Below are 17,180 nucleotides of genomic sequence, written 5' to 3'. Positions count from 1 at the left end.
AGAGACAGAATGTTCAAATAAATTTGTCAAACAATTTCTTTTGATTTTAGAGCATCTGGAGTGGAAACATCATACATTCGAAAATTAAAGAAATAAACTAACGGTAAAAATAAGAGATCGTCTCATAAGGGAAAAAGAAAAAAGAAAGGAAATCTATAAATTTCATCAAACGCCGTTCAAGCCCCCTGCGGACAATTATCTTGGTCAATTGAGGGCGGACGTTCGTCGAGTCCTTCCCTGGGCAAAAATTAACGTCGTCTATCGGGTTATTCCGTCGTCTTATACCTCCCAGAGACATAATCTAATTTCCCGGCGCGGAACAAACCTTCGTTCAGTGCGTTTCTCCGAAAGAAGAAAAACCTGGAATCGCACGTGAGCTCGTGTGCGAGCGCGCGAGTACACGGATTAGGGGATGTCTTATACAGAGGCAAATTATATTAGTCCCTCGGGATTTTCTCGTGTATGTTACCCGCACAGTTTATACCTTTTTCGTGAGAGATGCGCGAAAAGTATTGTCCGTCGTTTTCGCCTTCTCAATTTCGTCTGTGGATGCGAGAAAAAACATAAAAGACCGCGATCAAATATCGACCGGAACACGGGAGAAAATCGTAATTTGCATTTCAATTGAAATCGCTATTTTTAATGATACCGATAGGATTCAGGTTGTTAGGGTTAACGGAGACTTCTTCCCCCTCGAAGATCCGCGTTCTACGTGATCCGCGTTAATTAATGCTCGGGGCACAGCCACGACTTGAAATCTGAATAGGATTCTTTCTTATCGATGGATTTCGGACGCTTTAGAATTTTTCTTTCTTTTCTTTTTTCTTTTTTTTTTTAATAAGTGAAATAGAAATAGAAGACTGCAATCTTATGAAACAACCGTGCACCCATAATAATCTATGGAACTGAATAATTGTTCTTTACTTTCAGATTTTTAAAACTGTAATACTAATCACGTAACTCCATATTATTTCCATAACACAATATATGCTCATTAGCGAATGTTTTATGAGTTTGTTGGATACAATACTTTCCGGACCAGCAAATTCACGGTTTGTTCCGTAATTTCGATTACAGGTATAGTAATTCCAGTTACTCGGGAGATTGATGGAAACTGTATAATTCGTAGTATGAAAAGTGATAACAATGGTAACGATGGAAGTTTTGGGAAAATGTATTTCAACAGGAAGTAGGAGGGTCGAGAACGGGTTGAGTGAGTAGGGTTGAATTCTCATTTGACGCTAGAAGTAGAGAATCACAATGCATTTTATCGGGATCGCTGAATAATTTATACAACTCGTGACGCAAACGAAATCAGCTCATCATTTTAGTCGCATTCAATTCCGAATCTATTGTAAAAGTAACCATTAATAATATCTTCTAGGTCACGTTAACCGTTTTGCCAGTCCAACTATTAATCAGAGTTATTTCCATTTATATCATAATTTCGCGGATGCCCGGCAATGGGCACGCGAGATAATCTGCATGTGAATATAACGAATTTGCACCTGCGTTTACGAAGTGTTTCGTTTATTCGCCTCGTATATCTCCGCTACCGCATCAGTGAAATTTATTAAATCATGCTTACGAGGTTAACTAGTCCGAGTATATGAAATTCGTTTTCCAATTTTTCTTTCCATTTTTTTTACATACTATCATCTTAGAAATAGATGTTTGTCTGTTTGTATCCAGCTATGTGAGGCAATTTTAAGGAATGAAATAACTTTTCAAAGAAACAAGCTTATTAAATATCTCTCCTCTTCCAAGGATTTACATTAATTCACGTGAAAGTAACAAATGTTTAAGTAAAATAGCGTTACATCTCATCATAATATCTTCGTTATGTTCTCAGTTAGTATTTTTCGAATTGCAAACTTTTTGTTCTTTATGGCGTTGGTTACCTACGGTTCATTCAAAGTGCTATCAAATAAATCAGCATCGTTGCTTAGACTATTCGCGTGATTTTGCTCATTGAATCTGGCTGTGTTTGAAATTTACTGGAGCTTCGGTGCACGCTCCTAAAGTATAATACGAAATGGCGTTATATAGTTACAAAGTTACTAAACTTGCGGCACGTTTTTTTAGTAACTCATGGGACTTCGTGTCAAAATTGCTCCTCGTATGCGTTTCAAATAGTAACGAAAAGACCGAGTCTCTCAAATTTATCGCCGTCTCCGAGCGATATATTTTTCCCTTTCCTTCCTTCGTAATTCATAAATTAATTACTGGAAATACATATTGACGATATTAGTTAGAGAGCACAGACAGCGTAATTCAAGAAAACTTCAGAGAGTTCTCTGGCTCTTGTAATTAACTTGAACTCAACTTCATTCCAACTACATAATTCCTCACAGACTCCTACAAAGTCGCTTACAATTACGCTGCATTAATTTTCAAACGCGAGAGTTCCATACGTAGTTTAATCTTTGCTGTATTTAAACAAAATCTCAGTAGAAATCATCCCTTTTCCCATCAAACTACTGTACATTATACCGTTCCTAGAAATATTCTATCTTCTAAGCGATTCAACTAAGAATCTCGTCGCGAGCTTAAAATATCGAAAATCCAACGCCACTCGACAAGGAGATTTCCTCCCTGAAATCGGTGAATATCGACAAATACTACTGAAACTCTCCTCCTCCATTCCGCATATTTCAATCACGGCTCATATTTCATTCATCAATCGGTCGATTTACACCACGCATTCAATTACAACCGCGTCGATTATCGCGTGCACGCGTTTGCATTCCGGTCGAACGCGGCCGCGCCGCGTCGCCATCCACGTCGTTGCATATTACATCGGGAGGTTCCCAAGCGAGCGTTAAAGCGCACTGCCGCGGCAACGAACTCGGTGTCGAACGGTTCGTCGCACTTTGTTTTCCACACCGGACGATATTTTCCCAGTGTTCTTCGCTAGGAAAAGCACGATACCGTGTGGACCCACTGTCTCGTCCAGTTGCGTATATCCTCGGGGCAACAGCGATCGACTGGCAGTTTCGTCGGTTCTTCGGGTTTTCGCACGCGAAACTTCCCTCTACAGAACCGAAATCATAGCCTGGCCACGGAACCGAAAGTTGAGCCACGTGTGTGAGATAAATCGACGGGACACATGCCGGAATCCGCAACTGACGTGTCGAGTTTCGCGTAGTTCCCCCGGCGAATAAAGCGGATCCACGGCCGAGCTCTACGATTTTCACACGTCCGCGAACGCTTCGGGTAGTACCAGTTGCTCTTGTTCGACTACGATGCGGTACAGGTTTCATGGAGATTGCGGTATTAAAGGCGATACATTGTCCCACCGACACTGGCCATCCACGCTTCCAAGCTGTCTTCGTCTCTCTGTCGCGATCAACTTGAAGTTGCACGTTCGTTGTGAATTTTCCATGGCTTTTCAGATCGTTTCATAGATGATATTGGTAAAGAAGACGTACAATCTTGACGCGGTAGGCATCGTGCGATAGGATGTTGCGCGTGGAACGGTCGAGCGTTTGAGATTAAAGAGCGAAGAAAAAAGTGTGACGATAGAGGACTTTGGATATATTTCTTAATTTATTCAATGTGGTTTTGGTAACTTTCTTTAATCTTGAACAACGTTTCGTTTATTCGATGAAAGAGATTGATTACTGATTGTTACGGAACCTTATAACGTTACACCGAATTCTATACAGTTCGCCGCAGTAATCGATATTTCTGTGAGTCGAATATAAAATTGGAATTGAAGCGAGTCGGTATTATTCGTGTCTTGCCCGCGTGTTACATGCAATTGCATAACCGTTTGATCAACTTCACACTTCTCTCTGTACAGTTGGAACTCACAAATTAAGCAATGCCGAACCGTTTTCCATAATTATATATCCGGAATCTAAAATGTGATATGAGATTCTAAAAGCTTTAAATATAGAATCGGTTCTCTTGGAATGCAATTTTATACTTGATATAAAATCAATAAAATGACTAGTTTATTTCAGTCTTAATAAGAGCATTAGATATAGCGCTCTTATGGTTGTCTTCGTATTCTTATACATTCTTCAGGAAACGATTTTTGAATCGTAATTAGTGGACAAATCGAATGGATTAGAACTGGAAAAAGGAAAAGAGAAGGCGAAAGGAGATGACAGATTTTCTCTAGTCATTTTTGAAAATGATCGGGAATACACGGCGCATTATTTTATTATTCTTCAGTGTCGATGACAATCGCTGGTCGATGGGAGCTGCTGTAGCCGCGGAACGCGAGAATTTCGACGCGTTATTATCGCGGGTGATTTAATCATTCTCGAGTTATTAATGCACGCTATTAACGTTTTATTTTCATTATCTAATTCCCCGTGAAATCACCGCTAATTAAAAGTGCTTGTCGCGGAGAACACGAGCTGTGTTGTAACAATTACCGCGAAGTTTGTAATTAACTGGCGCATTTGTACAGCTTTAGAAATACGCCTTTTTTTCAACAGTTGTTTAACGCAGTTAAACTCAGGATATTAAGCAGTGAGAGAAGTATCCATATCGTGTTTCCGGTAATAACATAGATTACATTATTCATTTGAATTGTATATTTAGGATGGCGAAGCGATTACAATTTCGTCCTGCAATTAATTTACGAAGGAAAGTGCGAATTCTCTTTCGGTCGTATTTGTGTTTGACAATATTAAATTATTATAATACTACAGGTTGGATGTGTAATCTCGTAAATGATAAGGGGATAGATGCTACCCGTTTCGTTACAACTTTCTGTGTACTCTCCTTTCTTCGAGTCGTTACTTTATTTATTCACCAGTTTAGTTTTTACTTTATCGTGTTTTCCTTGCGAATAATATCATGAAGAAGATCGCACTATCGCGTGAAAGCTTTGATACTTTAATCGTTCATTTTACATTTTGCGTTCAAAGTTTGTACGAAATTCGGTGACGTTAACAGTACAGAAATTCTACGGGTTCCATTCGAAATTCTGGTCTCGCGTCATTTTATTATCCTTATCAGCGTCACTGGCAATTAGAATTACATTTAGTACAGCGCAGCGTCCAGGGATGCATCGTTGCAGCTAGGTGCTAGATTTGACGCATTAGCTCTCCGCGAAATTTAATCATACTCGAGGACAAATTTTTATTGATACTTGAACCACAACGCGGCCTTGCGCTGCCGCGATATTGTCGTCGCCACGGCGGCGGTATATGCGGGGTAATCTATCAAGAACAAACCACTTAATCAAATTCTCCATGATTAAGGGGACGGAACAATTTTCTAGATAAAAGTGAAACCTTGCTTATTTTTCTTTTTTTTTTTTTTTTTGAGGATGATTGAGATGATTTTTTATAACTTACTATATTATTCTCGATAGAATTAAATTAGCCGTTTGCCATATAAATGGCGGAGAAAGAATGAAAGGTAGAAATGGTGAAAAATCGAGGAAGTCATAAGAATAAAATTCCTAGTATTTCTATTTTATTTAAAAAGTGTTGTAACCTTTCGGAATAATTGCGGACAGAAAAATCATCACACCTCGAGGGATGTGTTGTTGTACCTTTAACAAACGAAAAAGATAATTACGTATTCTATTTTAGTTGAAGCACGCAATACAATACAAGCGTACGACACCCAACTGCATGATTCTACCGAAATGAAACTGCTCCAGTTTCTGCGCAGTGGAAATGAAAAGTACTTAAACTTTATAGCATCCCTTATCTAACCGCAACTGAAATCAGAAATCAGCCCGTCATTCCTGACACTGGCTCTCGATAGAAAATAACGTGCCAATTATTCTGAAACGCCTTTTAAGTCAAATTTTTAGAATACAAAGAGCCAATATTCCCTTTGTCGTAACTCGATATCCAATATGTTGTACCTTTTTAGTACACACGTATATGCACACAAATATTACACAAGTGTATTAAGAAGCAAATGCTATCGCTACGTATAGAAAAATAATATTTATAATAATAATAATATTAATAAGTATCTAATAATAATATTTATTATAATATCAACGATTTAACGCCCTTTGTTACACAGTAGAAAAATTACAATTGACGATTAGACAGAAAAACGTTAACAGCTATGATAAACGTAGAATGAAGTTAAATACGTTAAGTTAAAAAATCTAATACGACTTAGCAATTTCAGCGCCAAGTATCGTACAAACATAAAACATAAAGTTAAGTTTACATTACAAGTTGAACCACGCGGAGGTAAAAGATCGTCTAAATAACGAAGTGGATTTATCAAAGAAGTCAAGTACATCGCAAAAACGGTTTGCAGATTAATAAATCTGATTAAAATAGTTATTTTGACCGTACAATGTTCGGTATGTCTCGAACCTGAAGAAAGTATGGGAAAAAGAGTATGGGAAAAAGGCAGCGCGCAGAAATATGAGAGTTAGGTATGTGGAGAATATTCGGAGAAAAGTGTGCGATAATAAGATCATAATTATGGCAATAGGTAAATACAGCGAATCGGTATAATATGAAACAAATCTAAGAAATTTGTGCTGCACACTTCCAATCGATGCGATATGATTTTTAAAATAGGGACATTATATTATGGAACTGTGTTTAGGTCAGACTTGAGATACGTATATCTGAGAGTATAAAGCAATAAAATGTTGGTAACGGTGTTCAGAAGTACGGTAGCGAGAGTTCTAGAGAGTTCGAAGAGCAGAGTTCGTTATGGTAATATAGTGCGATTGAAAGGACAGAATATCAGAGAAAACAATACCAAGATCGCGAATATTATTGACTGAAAGTAATAGTATATTGTTAAAAGAATACGTATATATAATGGTACTATTCTTAGGACTAAAGCGGATAATATGGCGTTTATACATCATACTTATAGCAATGCTATATTTTATATATCAAACGTTAACTTATTGGTTGGTTGAATAGGTGGGTCTGTTAAGATCAACTTGTAACAATTCAGCGCATACTCTGAAGATCATCGGCGTATAGGCGAGATTTACTATTAGGTCGTCCGGAAAGTGTCTTTCTTTTACAGATACGTCTTTTACAACAACGCATCTTTATACAAACATGAAACCTAATCTGTCGAACGTTGTGATCTTTAGTTTGATAGAGGAAAATGGATCATACGTAATTCGATAAAATAATATAAAACGGAAAATGTTGTGCATCCATTATTTTCTTATAAAACGAAAGAAACTTTTCGGACGACTTAATATATAAAAATATGTCAGAAATGTCGCGAATAAACAAGATAAAAAAGAGTAGGCCAAGATGAGGATCTCGAGGTACACCAGAACGGATAGTAATTTCTTCAGAGAGACGATGGTTGACGTTTACGATTCGAATAATTAAAAAGCTAGAAAGCCGAGAAAGAAGATTGGCACGAAAACCATGAGCGTTAAGTTTAGATAGGAGTACAGAAATTGTTAACAGTGTCGAATGCCTTACGCGTGTCGGTGTAAATAGCATCTATCCGGAATCCTTTTTCAATGCAGATAGATAAAAATCTCTCTAACAAGGAAGAGAATTTGTGATAATGGAATGAACAGACAATTATATTCCAATATCTGCTTCGTTTGATATACTTTCTCCAATTAACGTTTCAAAGCAGAAAGAAGGACTGTCGATGATTATAATACGGATCCACTTTACAAAGGGTTAAAGTGTTCTCAAAACAGTGGGAGAAAATTTTTAACGCGAACTTGACAGTCCGCAGGGTACAGCCTTTAGTTCCTCAGAAAGTGACAATTATCAGATTAAAATCTTGACCCGGTGTTCGAGTAGAGATGGAACGCCTTCCTTCCCTTTACCCGTGCTCCAGGTTTGTGCAGTAGAACAAATTTTGTGAATCTTTGATTTAATTAATTCCTTTTGGTTCGTGCTTAAAATGGTAGAAAATTAACGTGGCGAAAGAGCCGAGCGAGACTCGAAGAAAGCGCTCTGCAAACTAAAGAAATATTTTATCGAGGATAGTGAATAGTTTACCGTCCTCTTTGAATATTATTATCGGATCTGATTAAAGGGATCTCCTCTCTCTTGGCCAATAATTTTATACAACCAATCTCGATTGTTAATACACTCCATCGTCAGACGAGCGAACATCGAACAGTGTTTTCTTATTCGATTAGATAGAATTGATTTCTTGAACTGCAGTAATATTAGAAAAATCAAACGTTTTACCAGCCTTCTGTTTGTCAAGAAACTGACTAACGAACGAAATACACAAAATACCAAGAATCCAATACACATTTCTATCCTTCCAAAACGAAAGATCACGTATCAACGAATTAACCAGCAACGAACCAAGGTACACAGTGTACACAGCTCAACAGGCACGATTCCTGCCACGGATAAGGTGCAACAAATTCGACAAAGTTTCGTTATTACGAGCTAAACGACAGGTCGAGCAGAAATCGTTAGTGTATGATCTATATCAGCCACGGTACGGGATGAGAGGCGGAACGAGGCGCGACAAGAAGCGTGTGTAGAAAAGCAACACGCTAGTAATTTTCCATTTTATGGACCAAGACAGCACGTTGGCGGGGCCGTTGCCAAAGCTATTTCCAGGCAGCAACGCTGACTTTGCTTCGTCGTACTCTCGGGTTTCTTCTCAGCTGTTCGTCGAGATCCGCGTGCAGCACGCGCCCCGTAATACCACGAGACGTAGCCAAACGTCCGTTCTTATGGTTTCGTCGAATTAGTTTCAACTGGCGTAGCGCAATTGTCAGAGATAAAGTCACAAAACGGCTCTTTAGAATGGCAATTGCCGGCTGCTGACGATAGCTGTACGTGAATACTAATTGCCCTTGCCACTTATGATCCTCGATTACACCATGATCCTTGATTATTGCGGTCATTTTGGTGACTCTGAGCGAAGCGATACCGGTTTCTTTCGTCGTTCCTTCCTTTGAATCCGTTTGCGAGTCTTCCGTCTCGATTATATGATTCTTTTAGTTTCATTCGATTAGAAGGTTCGCAGCGAAACTCGAGAAAAATATAAAGGAGACGTATCTATATGGACATGATGGAATTGACGTTTTATAAAATAATATACGCGCCGTTCCTTTCGATAACTCTTTACGATTTATCATAACGTTTTATTATTTGGCAGATAATATTATTCGTACTTGGAGAAAAGCAGGCAGTATCGTATTTCGCCGTGGTAGATGATTTTCTACATTATTGCTCACGGTATTTAACACCTTCCTGAAATTTGGCCCGTGCAGAAATAACCGGGAGCGTAACGTGTCTCGTAAAATCGGTGTGACTCGACACGGTCCGTAGCTTTTCCGTGTTTCGTTTTTGAATTAGAACAAGGTCTTTGTCTATGAGTCATTCTATTTCGAATCGAGCGAACGCACGGTGCAACTATAACTCGGGTCTGGATGTAATCCAATACGGTGCATATGTTTAAAATTACAGCGAAACCGTCGACGTGTTATTCACTTTTTCTATCTGTCCATCTAATCACCTTAGAAATTAATGATTACGCGATACGGTGGCTTCATATGGCTGGATTCATTAAGATTTATTTGACGTTTACGATCACAGACGTCGGAAATAATACCAATGTAAAGATGAACAATGACATATAATAACTATCACGTCTAAGATTAGGTATCTCTAAATGTATCGTTAATGTACGGTGATAGTGTATTTCGTTTCCTATATAACATTGGGATTTCCAACGCAACATTTGTTCCGTGTCTTACGGAAGGAAACGTAAAGTGTAATTAATTATTTTGATTCGACTAATTAATTAATGTTCAATTTAATGGAAGCTTTATAATTAGTTGGCGTTTGCGAGCGTGCTTATGAAATGGAAATTTATAAAATGCATTACGTAAGACATAATTAGGCGCCTGAACATAAATCATAATTTTTATTCGATAATTTCTTGAATACTCGCTCCGATAGACGAGATATGCCGCTTTATTCAAATGCAGAATTTTTTGGCCGAATCAGAACCATTCGTCAACGATATACGAAAATTTCGTTTGATGCGTCGCGAAAATTTTACCTGCTTACCTTTGCCCATTACGGGAAAAGTTGATCAGATGAGTGGGTTAGTTTTTGTCAGAGAAAAACGAATCGTTCTGTGCGACTCTCTTTCGTGGTATGGACTCAAGAGGGTTACAGGATTTTCATTCGCCACGCGTGTACGACGCGAAAACACTAGAATTTCGTTAAGTATCGCGATTCCTAGGCTGTACACCCATTAGAGCGCAGGGTACAAAGGTTAGAGCTCTAGACTTTCGTTGTTCACTCAGTAGGTACTGCCTAATTCTGCAATTTTCCGCTTCTTTTTTCTTCATTTTTCTCTCTTCTTTTTTTATTTCCTTTTCTCCTACGTTAGTAATTAACTCAAAAATGCTAACACCGTGGAACACGGAGAGCGTAACGGCATCCTAGAGTCGGCACTTTTTTAATTTTTCCTTCTTCTTTTTCCTTTGTTCTCCTTCTGTTTTCCTAGTGCGCTCTTCTTTACGTGTGCATTGTGGGCGCATAAAATTCCAGGTATCTCGTAGCACAGCTAATGTTATGTTAATACTACGCGCATTAATTGAATACTTCGTTTAGTAACCGGACAAGGAACTGTCGACGCGGTCTACGCGACGAAGAAAAAAGAAGAGAAGGAAATGAAAAACGATGCAATTATCTGGCCTTTGATAGGTCTACGGCATTAATAAAGCAGAGAGTAAACCGGGTAATTTCTAATCAACGAGCGGCGAACGTTGGGAAGCTAGCAAACTAGCAAACGTCCGGGAAATTCTTTTGAAAGGTGAGAGTTTGAACGTGTAATGCTGTGTATATACGCGGGATAATTATAGCGTTGGTCGTTTTGCTTTTCACTTGTTTCGTGTAACGTTTGATACTACGTATAACCTGGTTTGGTTGTCTTCCTTTTAGCTCGCTGGATTTGTCGATCGCGTGCCTTGTGATCCGGTTTAATTAAATAAAAAGGAAACCTGCGAATGGTAAAATATTTAGGAGTTTGGTCGGTATCTCAGTGCAATTACTTATTACCTTTATAACACTTCTTTAACCTATTGATTCATTTGCGCAACTGCTTCTGTGAGACACTTTTTCCTTAAACGTCTGAGATTAGGTAATTGCGATAAACATTTGTTACTTAATTGGTGATCGCCAGTAGATTAATCGCGGTTGATGACGGTTCTGCTAGCGATCGTGTATAATGGGTATCCGATAGGTCGAAAGTTAGGCGTATCAATCTGTCTTAACCACATGCTCGACACGGTTAGGCTAATGATTCATCTCAATCTCCGCCATTTTCGTAATTTCCAGTATAACGTGATCAAATATAATGTAATAAGAAAATGGTTCACTATTAAAGTTACAATACTTCGATGGTAAAAAGGTAGCTAGTAACGGAGAAAACAATTAAGAAAATTGAAATCATCTTAGATATAGGTCTCCAGAAAATTTTCTTTTGAGGAATCACATTTTATTGTGCATTATACGTTCATCCGGATAAAAGAATCATAAATTTTAAATTCGTAGCAACGAAGCGGAAACAAAACGGTCCTTTGTCAATCTGTTGTCAAAACACTATCCTGCTAGTCGTCGCTTTTATCCATTTCGCCTTTAGTCTCCGTTCAACCCTCGCGTTGTGTGTGCGCAAAACGTGATTCGTCGAAAAGCTACGTTCCTTACCCCGTAATTGGTACGACAGGGTGCACGGAATTTTACACGATATTCAGAAATTTACAGATAATTAAAGAAGAATGACAGTGTTCTTCTGTGTTGTACTTAAGTTAGTTGAAAAATTACTTGAACTTATACATGTATTAAATTCATACGATTAGTCCTTTACACTCGGTGACCTTCTTCCGATCTCCTGCCACTAATTCGAACACTCTTCGTGAAAAACGAAGTTTTATTCACTTTTTTCTAGGTGGGACAATGTCGCTACTTCTATTCTCGTTCTCTTTCGTATCAATACTTATACATCGGAATTTAACTCATTTTCATTGCTGCTTATATTGTAACTCTCACTTCTGCCTTTTCGTTTTGGCACTGATTTACAAATTATAAAAGAATAAGAAAATTATGCATCTTTCTGGGAGGAGAATGACGCTTTATCGCTACCTTATGTTACAAGAAGATTTTTCATATCTTTTCTGTTTTTTTTTTTTTTTTTCGTGTTACGCGAAGGCAAAACTTCAAGGAGACATATTTTTAAAAAAATGTTGAGCTTGTGTAATTTCGTGCTATATAATGACCATCTTTGTGTCTCCTTAAAGGGGAATCTGCGTTGTTCACTAGATTTATGATGCCCTTCAGAGGGGACAGCCGAGTGCGAAGGGTTAGTTAGTGTTAGACATTGTTTGTAAAGCACTGAAACAATACGTTGTGACGAATATTTTCCAAACTATCGCAAAAGTAAATATCACTGGAGTCTAATAGATCTCTTCTTGCCAATCACGAGTTAAATGTGATCGTGCGATTAACAATCTGTCATAATCAGCAACGTTCATCCACCAGTAAAGGCAAATACTTCTTCCCAATCAATAATACAAAACTTCGAGCCCTCTCTCCTCCATCCCGCTTATCAAACCATCAAACGAAGAAGTCAATAGTCGTGCCCTAAATTTCGTTTTATTTATACGAAAGGTACACACAGCGCATGAAATGTCACAAATTACTATCATCTATAGTTGTCGTGGAATCTGCGACACGTGGTCTCATTATCTCATAGCCTGTCAACATGAAATTATAAACATAAGCTGGTCTCGCTGGCGGGGACAAAAGAGAAAGAATGCCCCAAGAGGCTTGTTGGATGCAAAGAGAGGGCGAGGATCCAGGTTACGTAAGCTCGAGAGCACGTGTCACGAGAGTCCAATAGGCCGCTGCTCTCTTTATTCCTTTCGTTCTTTCTCGTGCCAGAGCTTCGTTAACCTTGCCAGCAATAGCGGCAGGCAACAGGCGGTTTCGCCTGCTGCTTCGTTAGAGATGGTATGGATGAATGCACGGAATAATTGAGAGCGTCGCGGGACTTTAATTCGAATTCTTAATTACGATTCTATCCATGGTGTATATGTGTATGTACTATGCGCCATGTATATTCGTGTTTCAAATTGAAAAGACGCGAGGCCTGCTTTTCTTCGTCAGGAGTACAACTCCTCCGGGTCTCGACACCTCCGAAGGATATTTATATAACCCAATTTTCGAAGCGTTCCGCGATGGTAAATAGCAGAGCCGGGGCTGTCCCTTTCATCCCCCTGTTGTCCGAAAATATTTGCACGGACAAACACGACCAGACGGTTTCCCATTAACCGGTGTACAGAGAATGAAGGAGAAAAAAGTGGAACTGTCTCTTTTTTTCTTTCAGTGAGAGAACTTACGCCGCGTTGCAGTGGGAATTTTAAACTGCTGCCTGGCTGCCCGTTCGACTGGGCTGGACTTTAGAGCTGGAGAATATACATGGTGAAAGTTTTGGTGAGTGTTCATTGAATTCTCGTCCCAATTGTTTCTTTTTTTTTTTTTTTCTTCGAAGATTTATGCAGCGATTGTTATGAGATGAATATGTATATCGACTTATCCTGCTATCGCGTTGAAACATGGTAAATAGACTATCGTTAGCTTAGTAAAATCAGTGGCATCAGGCGAATTAGATATCTGATATTTCTGCAAATAATTCATTATATAGGTAAGAAAATTGGAAATAATTTCTGAAATTTATTAAAATAACCATTGAAACATTTGAACTGAAGGTGAGAAGATGCAAATGAAAAGTGCATGTCTATCATAAAATCAGCCCAAGCCCACGATACTCCTATTTCTTCAACGTTAACTATCGCATAAAACTTCCTTCACTGTTCCACGAAACATTTTTTTTTCTTTTCTTTCCCGTATCGCTTAAACATTCAGGCAACAAATCCTCCATAGAAAAGAGCTTCCGCTTATCGTGGAAAATTTCACGCGGCTCCATTCCTGCTCGTTTGATCCGACGCAAGAATATCCTACAATTCCAGTTGTACAATTCTTAACGTCTCGATCCACGGGGAAGAGAGGAGCACAAAGCGATTCGCGGCGAAGGCTTCCTGTTTACGTGCAAATTTTACGCGTGCATCTCTCTTATTCCGGCCGCTGTTCCGGAAAGTGCAGTCGCTTGCGGTTGAAATGCGTGCCACGGAAACGTTGATACACTTTTGCGAAGTGTTCTCTGCCTCCATGTTTCCGCACACCATGCACGTATACGTGCACACACATGGAAAATACATACAGGCACGGCAATTCTCTGCCTCTTAATGTCGCGCGCCCGCGTACAATGTGCCAAGCGTGTTGTTGCGTTCGTTCGGAGAATTTCACGATGCAAGCTACGGAGTATCAGTGTAACTGCTGGCAAACGAAGCGTTTCAGCGAACATTCGCGTTTCAAAATTACAAATACGCTAAGCGTTGTCCTGCTTGGAAAAATTTCTAGAACGAAAGACGTTGCACCGCCGGTCGTACCGGTCATATGGACCAACAATCATCGCGAAATTGCTCCGAGGAAATGTAACTGATGAATTCGAAATCGCCGATCAGACATCGATCATGCATTTAATACGAATAAATATTAAACGAGCTGCCTCTCTTCGCTTCTACGTACTCTGCAGGCTATACTCGCATATACGCAGAATATTATGAATATTCATTAAGGTATAAGCGGTGATAAAAATCGTGCCGAGTACGAAAATGAAAAATTACAGCGCGTATAAATATGGATGGCGGTGTTAATTGTTTGAACGAAAGGAAGCGAAAAGAACACGCATACGATTCGCCCGTTTTTTCCCGGGTTTTTGTTTTTTAACCGATTTTCGTGTTATTGTCAAAGCTGGCGGAAAATTGGTTTGCATAAAGATCGATCGGTAATTTTTCATCGTTGTGTAATTTTTGGAATTTTTTGCAGTTTGTATATAAACGTCACCAATGGCGAACGAACAGTGTAGGATTTGATTTGATATTCAACCTCTCAATGTATCATCCGATCTTTCTCGGATACTTGTCTTTAGATGGCAGTCCTCTCCGGTAACTGATCAATCAGAACCGATTACAGTGATTATTTATTCTTCCAGCGAACTGGACTGTATCAAATCTCTAACGAAATTAATCCGTTTAACTGAAATTTAAAATCTCTTTAATTATTTCGTGTCGAATTATTTTTCCCCGGCAAAGAACTGATTGGATTAAATATTTGCCTACTTCTGACATATTCGATGTCGATAGCGTACCCCTGGATATTTATTTGTTAAACGTTTTTAGAAAATTACTCGCGCTTAAAGTTTCATTCGAAAAAGCGACATTTCGTATATAGAACCTGAAGCTTTCTCCGATATACCGAAGAGCCACTATCAACTTAGAATCCCCAGTGACGTGAAAGATGGGTAAGAAAAATAATATCGCGAACTCGTGGGCTCATAGCGCGGTCTCGAATAACCGGCCACGTGAATCGAATACCAGCCGACAAAGGAAACGAAATTCTAGCCTGGAAAAATCCAGCGTGTTCCGGCCGTGAATCGAGTTATCGTTAGTCCGAGGTAATGGCTATTCGTCAGCTAGCGGAATTGCTTCTCGAAATGGAGTGGTTGGTTATAACGTGCTATATCGGCTGTACCTAGGCGCCATTTGAAAGTCAAATACTTGCGTGGAAGACGAAAAGGGAGCTGGGGTGGAAGGTAGAAGGTTGCACAGGGCCGTTTCAACCGGATAGGGTGAAAAGGAGAGAAGGAAGAACCCCCGCGAGATCTCAAGACATTTCATAGTATCGCGCGATATCTGCTGCTCCTACGTAGACCGCAGACTTCATCCGATTAACGACGCCCAGCTTCTGTAATGCGAGCATCTTGCCAAATTGCCTATGCCTTGCCTTGACTTAATTAAATTCAAATCGACCTATCGGACTCCTTCCAGATCTTCGAACGCGATACAATTCTTACCTTCTCCATTCTTTTCTCTCTTTCTTCGCTCTTGTTTTTCGAAATTCCCGCAGATATACTTCGAGCCACGAAAAGCGCTTCGTTGGTTTTGCTCGTATCGTTTTAATTCGATTTGTTGGCAGTCTTCTTCCGAGTGATCCTTTGGAAGCCTGATGTTTTTTGTCCTACGTTTACACAAAGGAAGTTGATGTTTTCTTCAGAAGTTTTACACTTTACAAAAGTTTGCAGTTACCTAGTGTATCTTGGATGGGTAGGAAAAGCTTTTTGTTTCTCAATTTTATTGCAATTTCCGTGCGATATGTACTTCGTATACGCCACTGCTTTTTTTGTCGAACGAAATGTTCATTATAAAATGTATATTTGATAATTCACAATAATCTTAGAATACCCTCGCGTCATTATTTTAATTAAAGAAAAATTTCCTTGCTCGAATAGATGAAACGAATGAAACGAATAAAATGAAATGGAGCAGCGAAAAAGTTGTTGGATTTGAAGAACCGCAATCGCCCTGTCCAGCCGCGACGCTTTGATTTATAAAATTTATTATATCCTTGGACGCATTTTTGTTTGTTTAACGCAACGCGAGCCTCGAGTTTATTTGATTTTCCACGCGTTTTGATGTGTTCGATTCCGTGTGTATCTCGGCACGGAGAGCATAAATTTTATTGGAAAGCAATTGGCGCGAGCGTAGGAACTCGAACGACCTTTTCGAAATTCCACGATCGAACGCAATAAATCCTTTCGATGAGTCCTTCGATATCATTTGTTTAATTGCAATCATCAAACCGATACATCGTTTCTGGTTTCAACGCTGCTCTCGTCATCGATGTTGATTTTTAATCTCAAGTTGAAAGGGCCGGGCTCGTTGTTTGAGTTGCAATCAAATTAAATGAAAAGCTGATTGGTGCCCGATTGTCTGCGGCATACATTTATCATAAGTTTTCTTCTCCGCAACGGTGAAAGGAAAACGGAAACTTAGCGATGGGAAAATGGCGTTCAATTATTTTGCCGCTTCTCACGATTCATGGATACTCTGCTTAATTCTGTTAGTTAACTCGCGAGGCTATCGCCTCGTTATAATCGAACGATAGGATTTTAAGGCTTTGTACCTATCGATCTAGCGGATGACAAAGTTCGGAAACTATATTATTTTCTCGACGAACGTTCATATAGGAAGAGTGAAGGCAACCTTTAATCTTCCCACGCTACTTTATCGATCCATTAAACCGGAACTTGAAAATTTCCCTATTACAATAAATTAACACCCCCGTCCCACCCCGGAG

General features: G+C 39.2%; 1 protein-coding gene across 7 annotated transcripts in view; it reads left to right on the top strand.

Moving 5' to 3' along the window:
- Positions 1 to 17,180, top strand: part of LOC117160816 (uncharacterized) — a 246,742-nt gene that overhangs the window by 107,334 nt on the left and 122,228 nt on the right. For 4 of the 7 annotated variants that reach the window (XM_033341844.2, XM_076623190.1, XM_033341843.2 and 1 more), the window contains one exon: positions 13,309 to 13,415. The exons of 1 other annotated variant lie outside the window; for it this stretch is intronic. In XM_033341844.2, coding sequence (XP_033197735.1) covers positions 13,401 to 13,415 — 15 coding nt within the window. In that variant the 5' untranslated portion in view covers positions 13,309 to 13,400. Of the gene's footprint in view, positions 1 to 1,077; positions 1,214 to 10,535; positions 10,738 to 13,308; positions 13,416 to 17,180 lie in introns of all 7 variants that reach the window. 2 more of the 7 variants (XM_076623188.1, XM_076623189.1) reach the window with 2 other exon arrangements.

The sequence above is a fragment of the Bombus vancouverensis genome, chromosome 12 (genome assembly GCF_051014615.1).
Source record: "Bombus vancouverensis nearcticus chromosome 12, iyBomVanc1_principal, whole genome shotgun sequence".
In the NCBI taxonomy this organism is placed as follows: Eukaryota; Metazoa; Arthropoda; class Insecta; order Hymenoptera; family Apidae; genus Bombus; species Bombus vancouverensis.
Note: the sequence above shows the minus strand (reverse complement) of the source record. Positions and strands in the feature narration are given on the sequence as shown.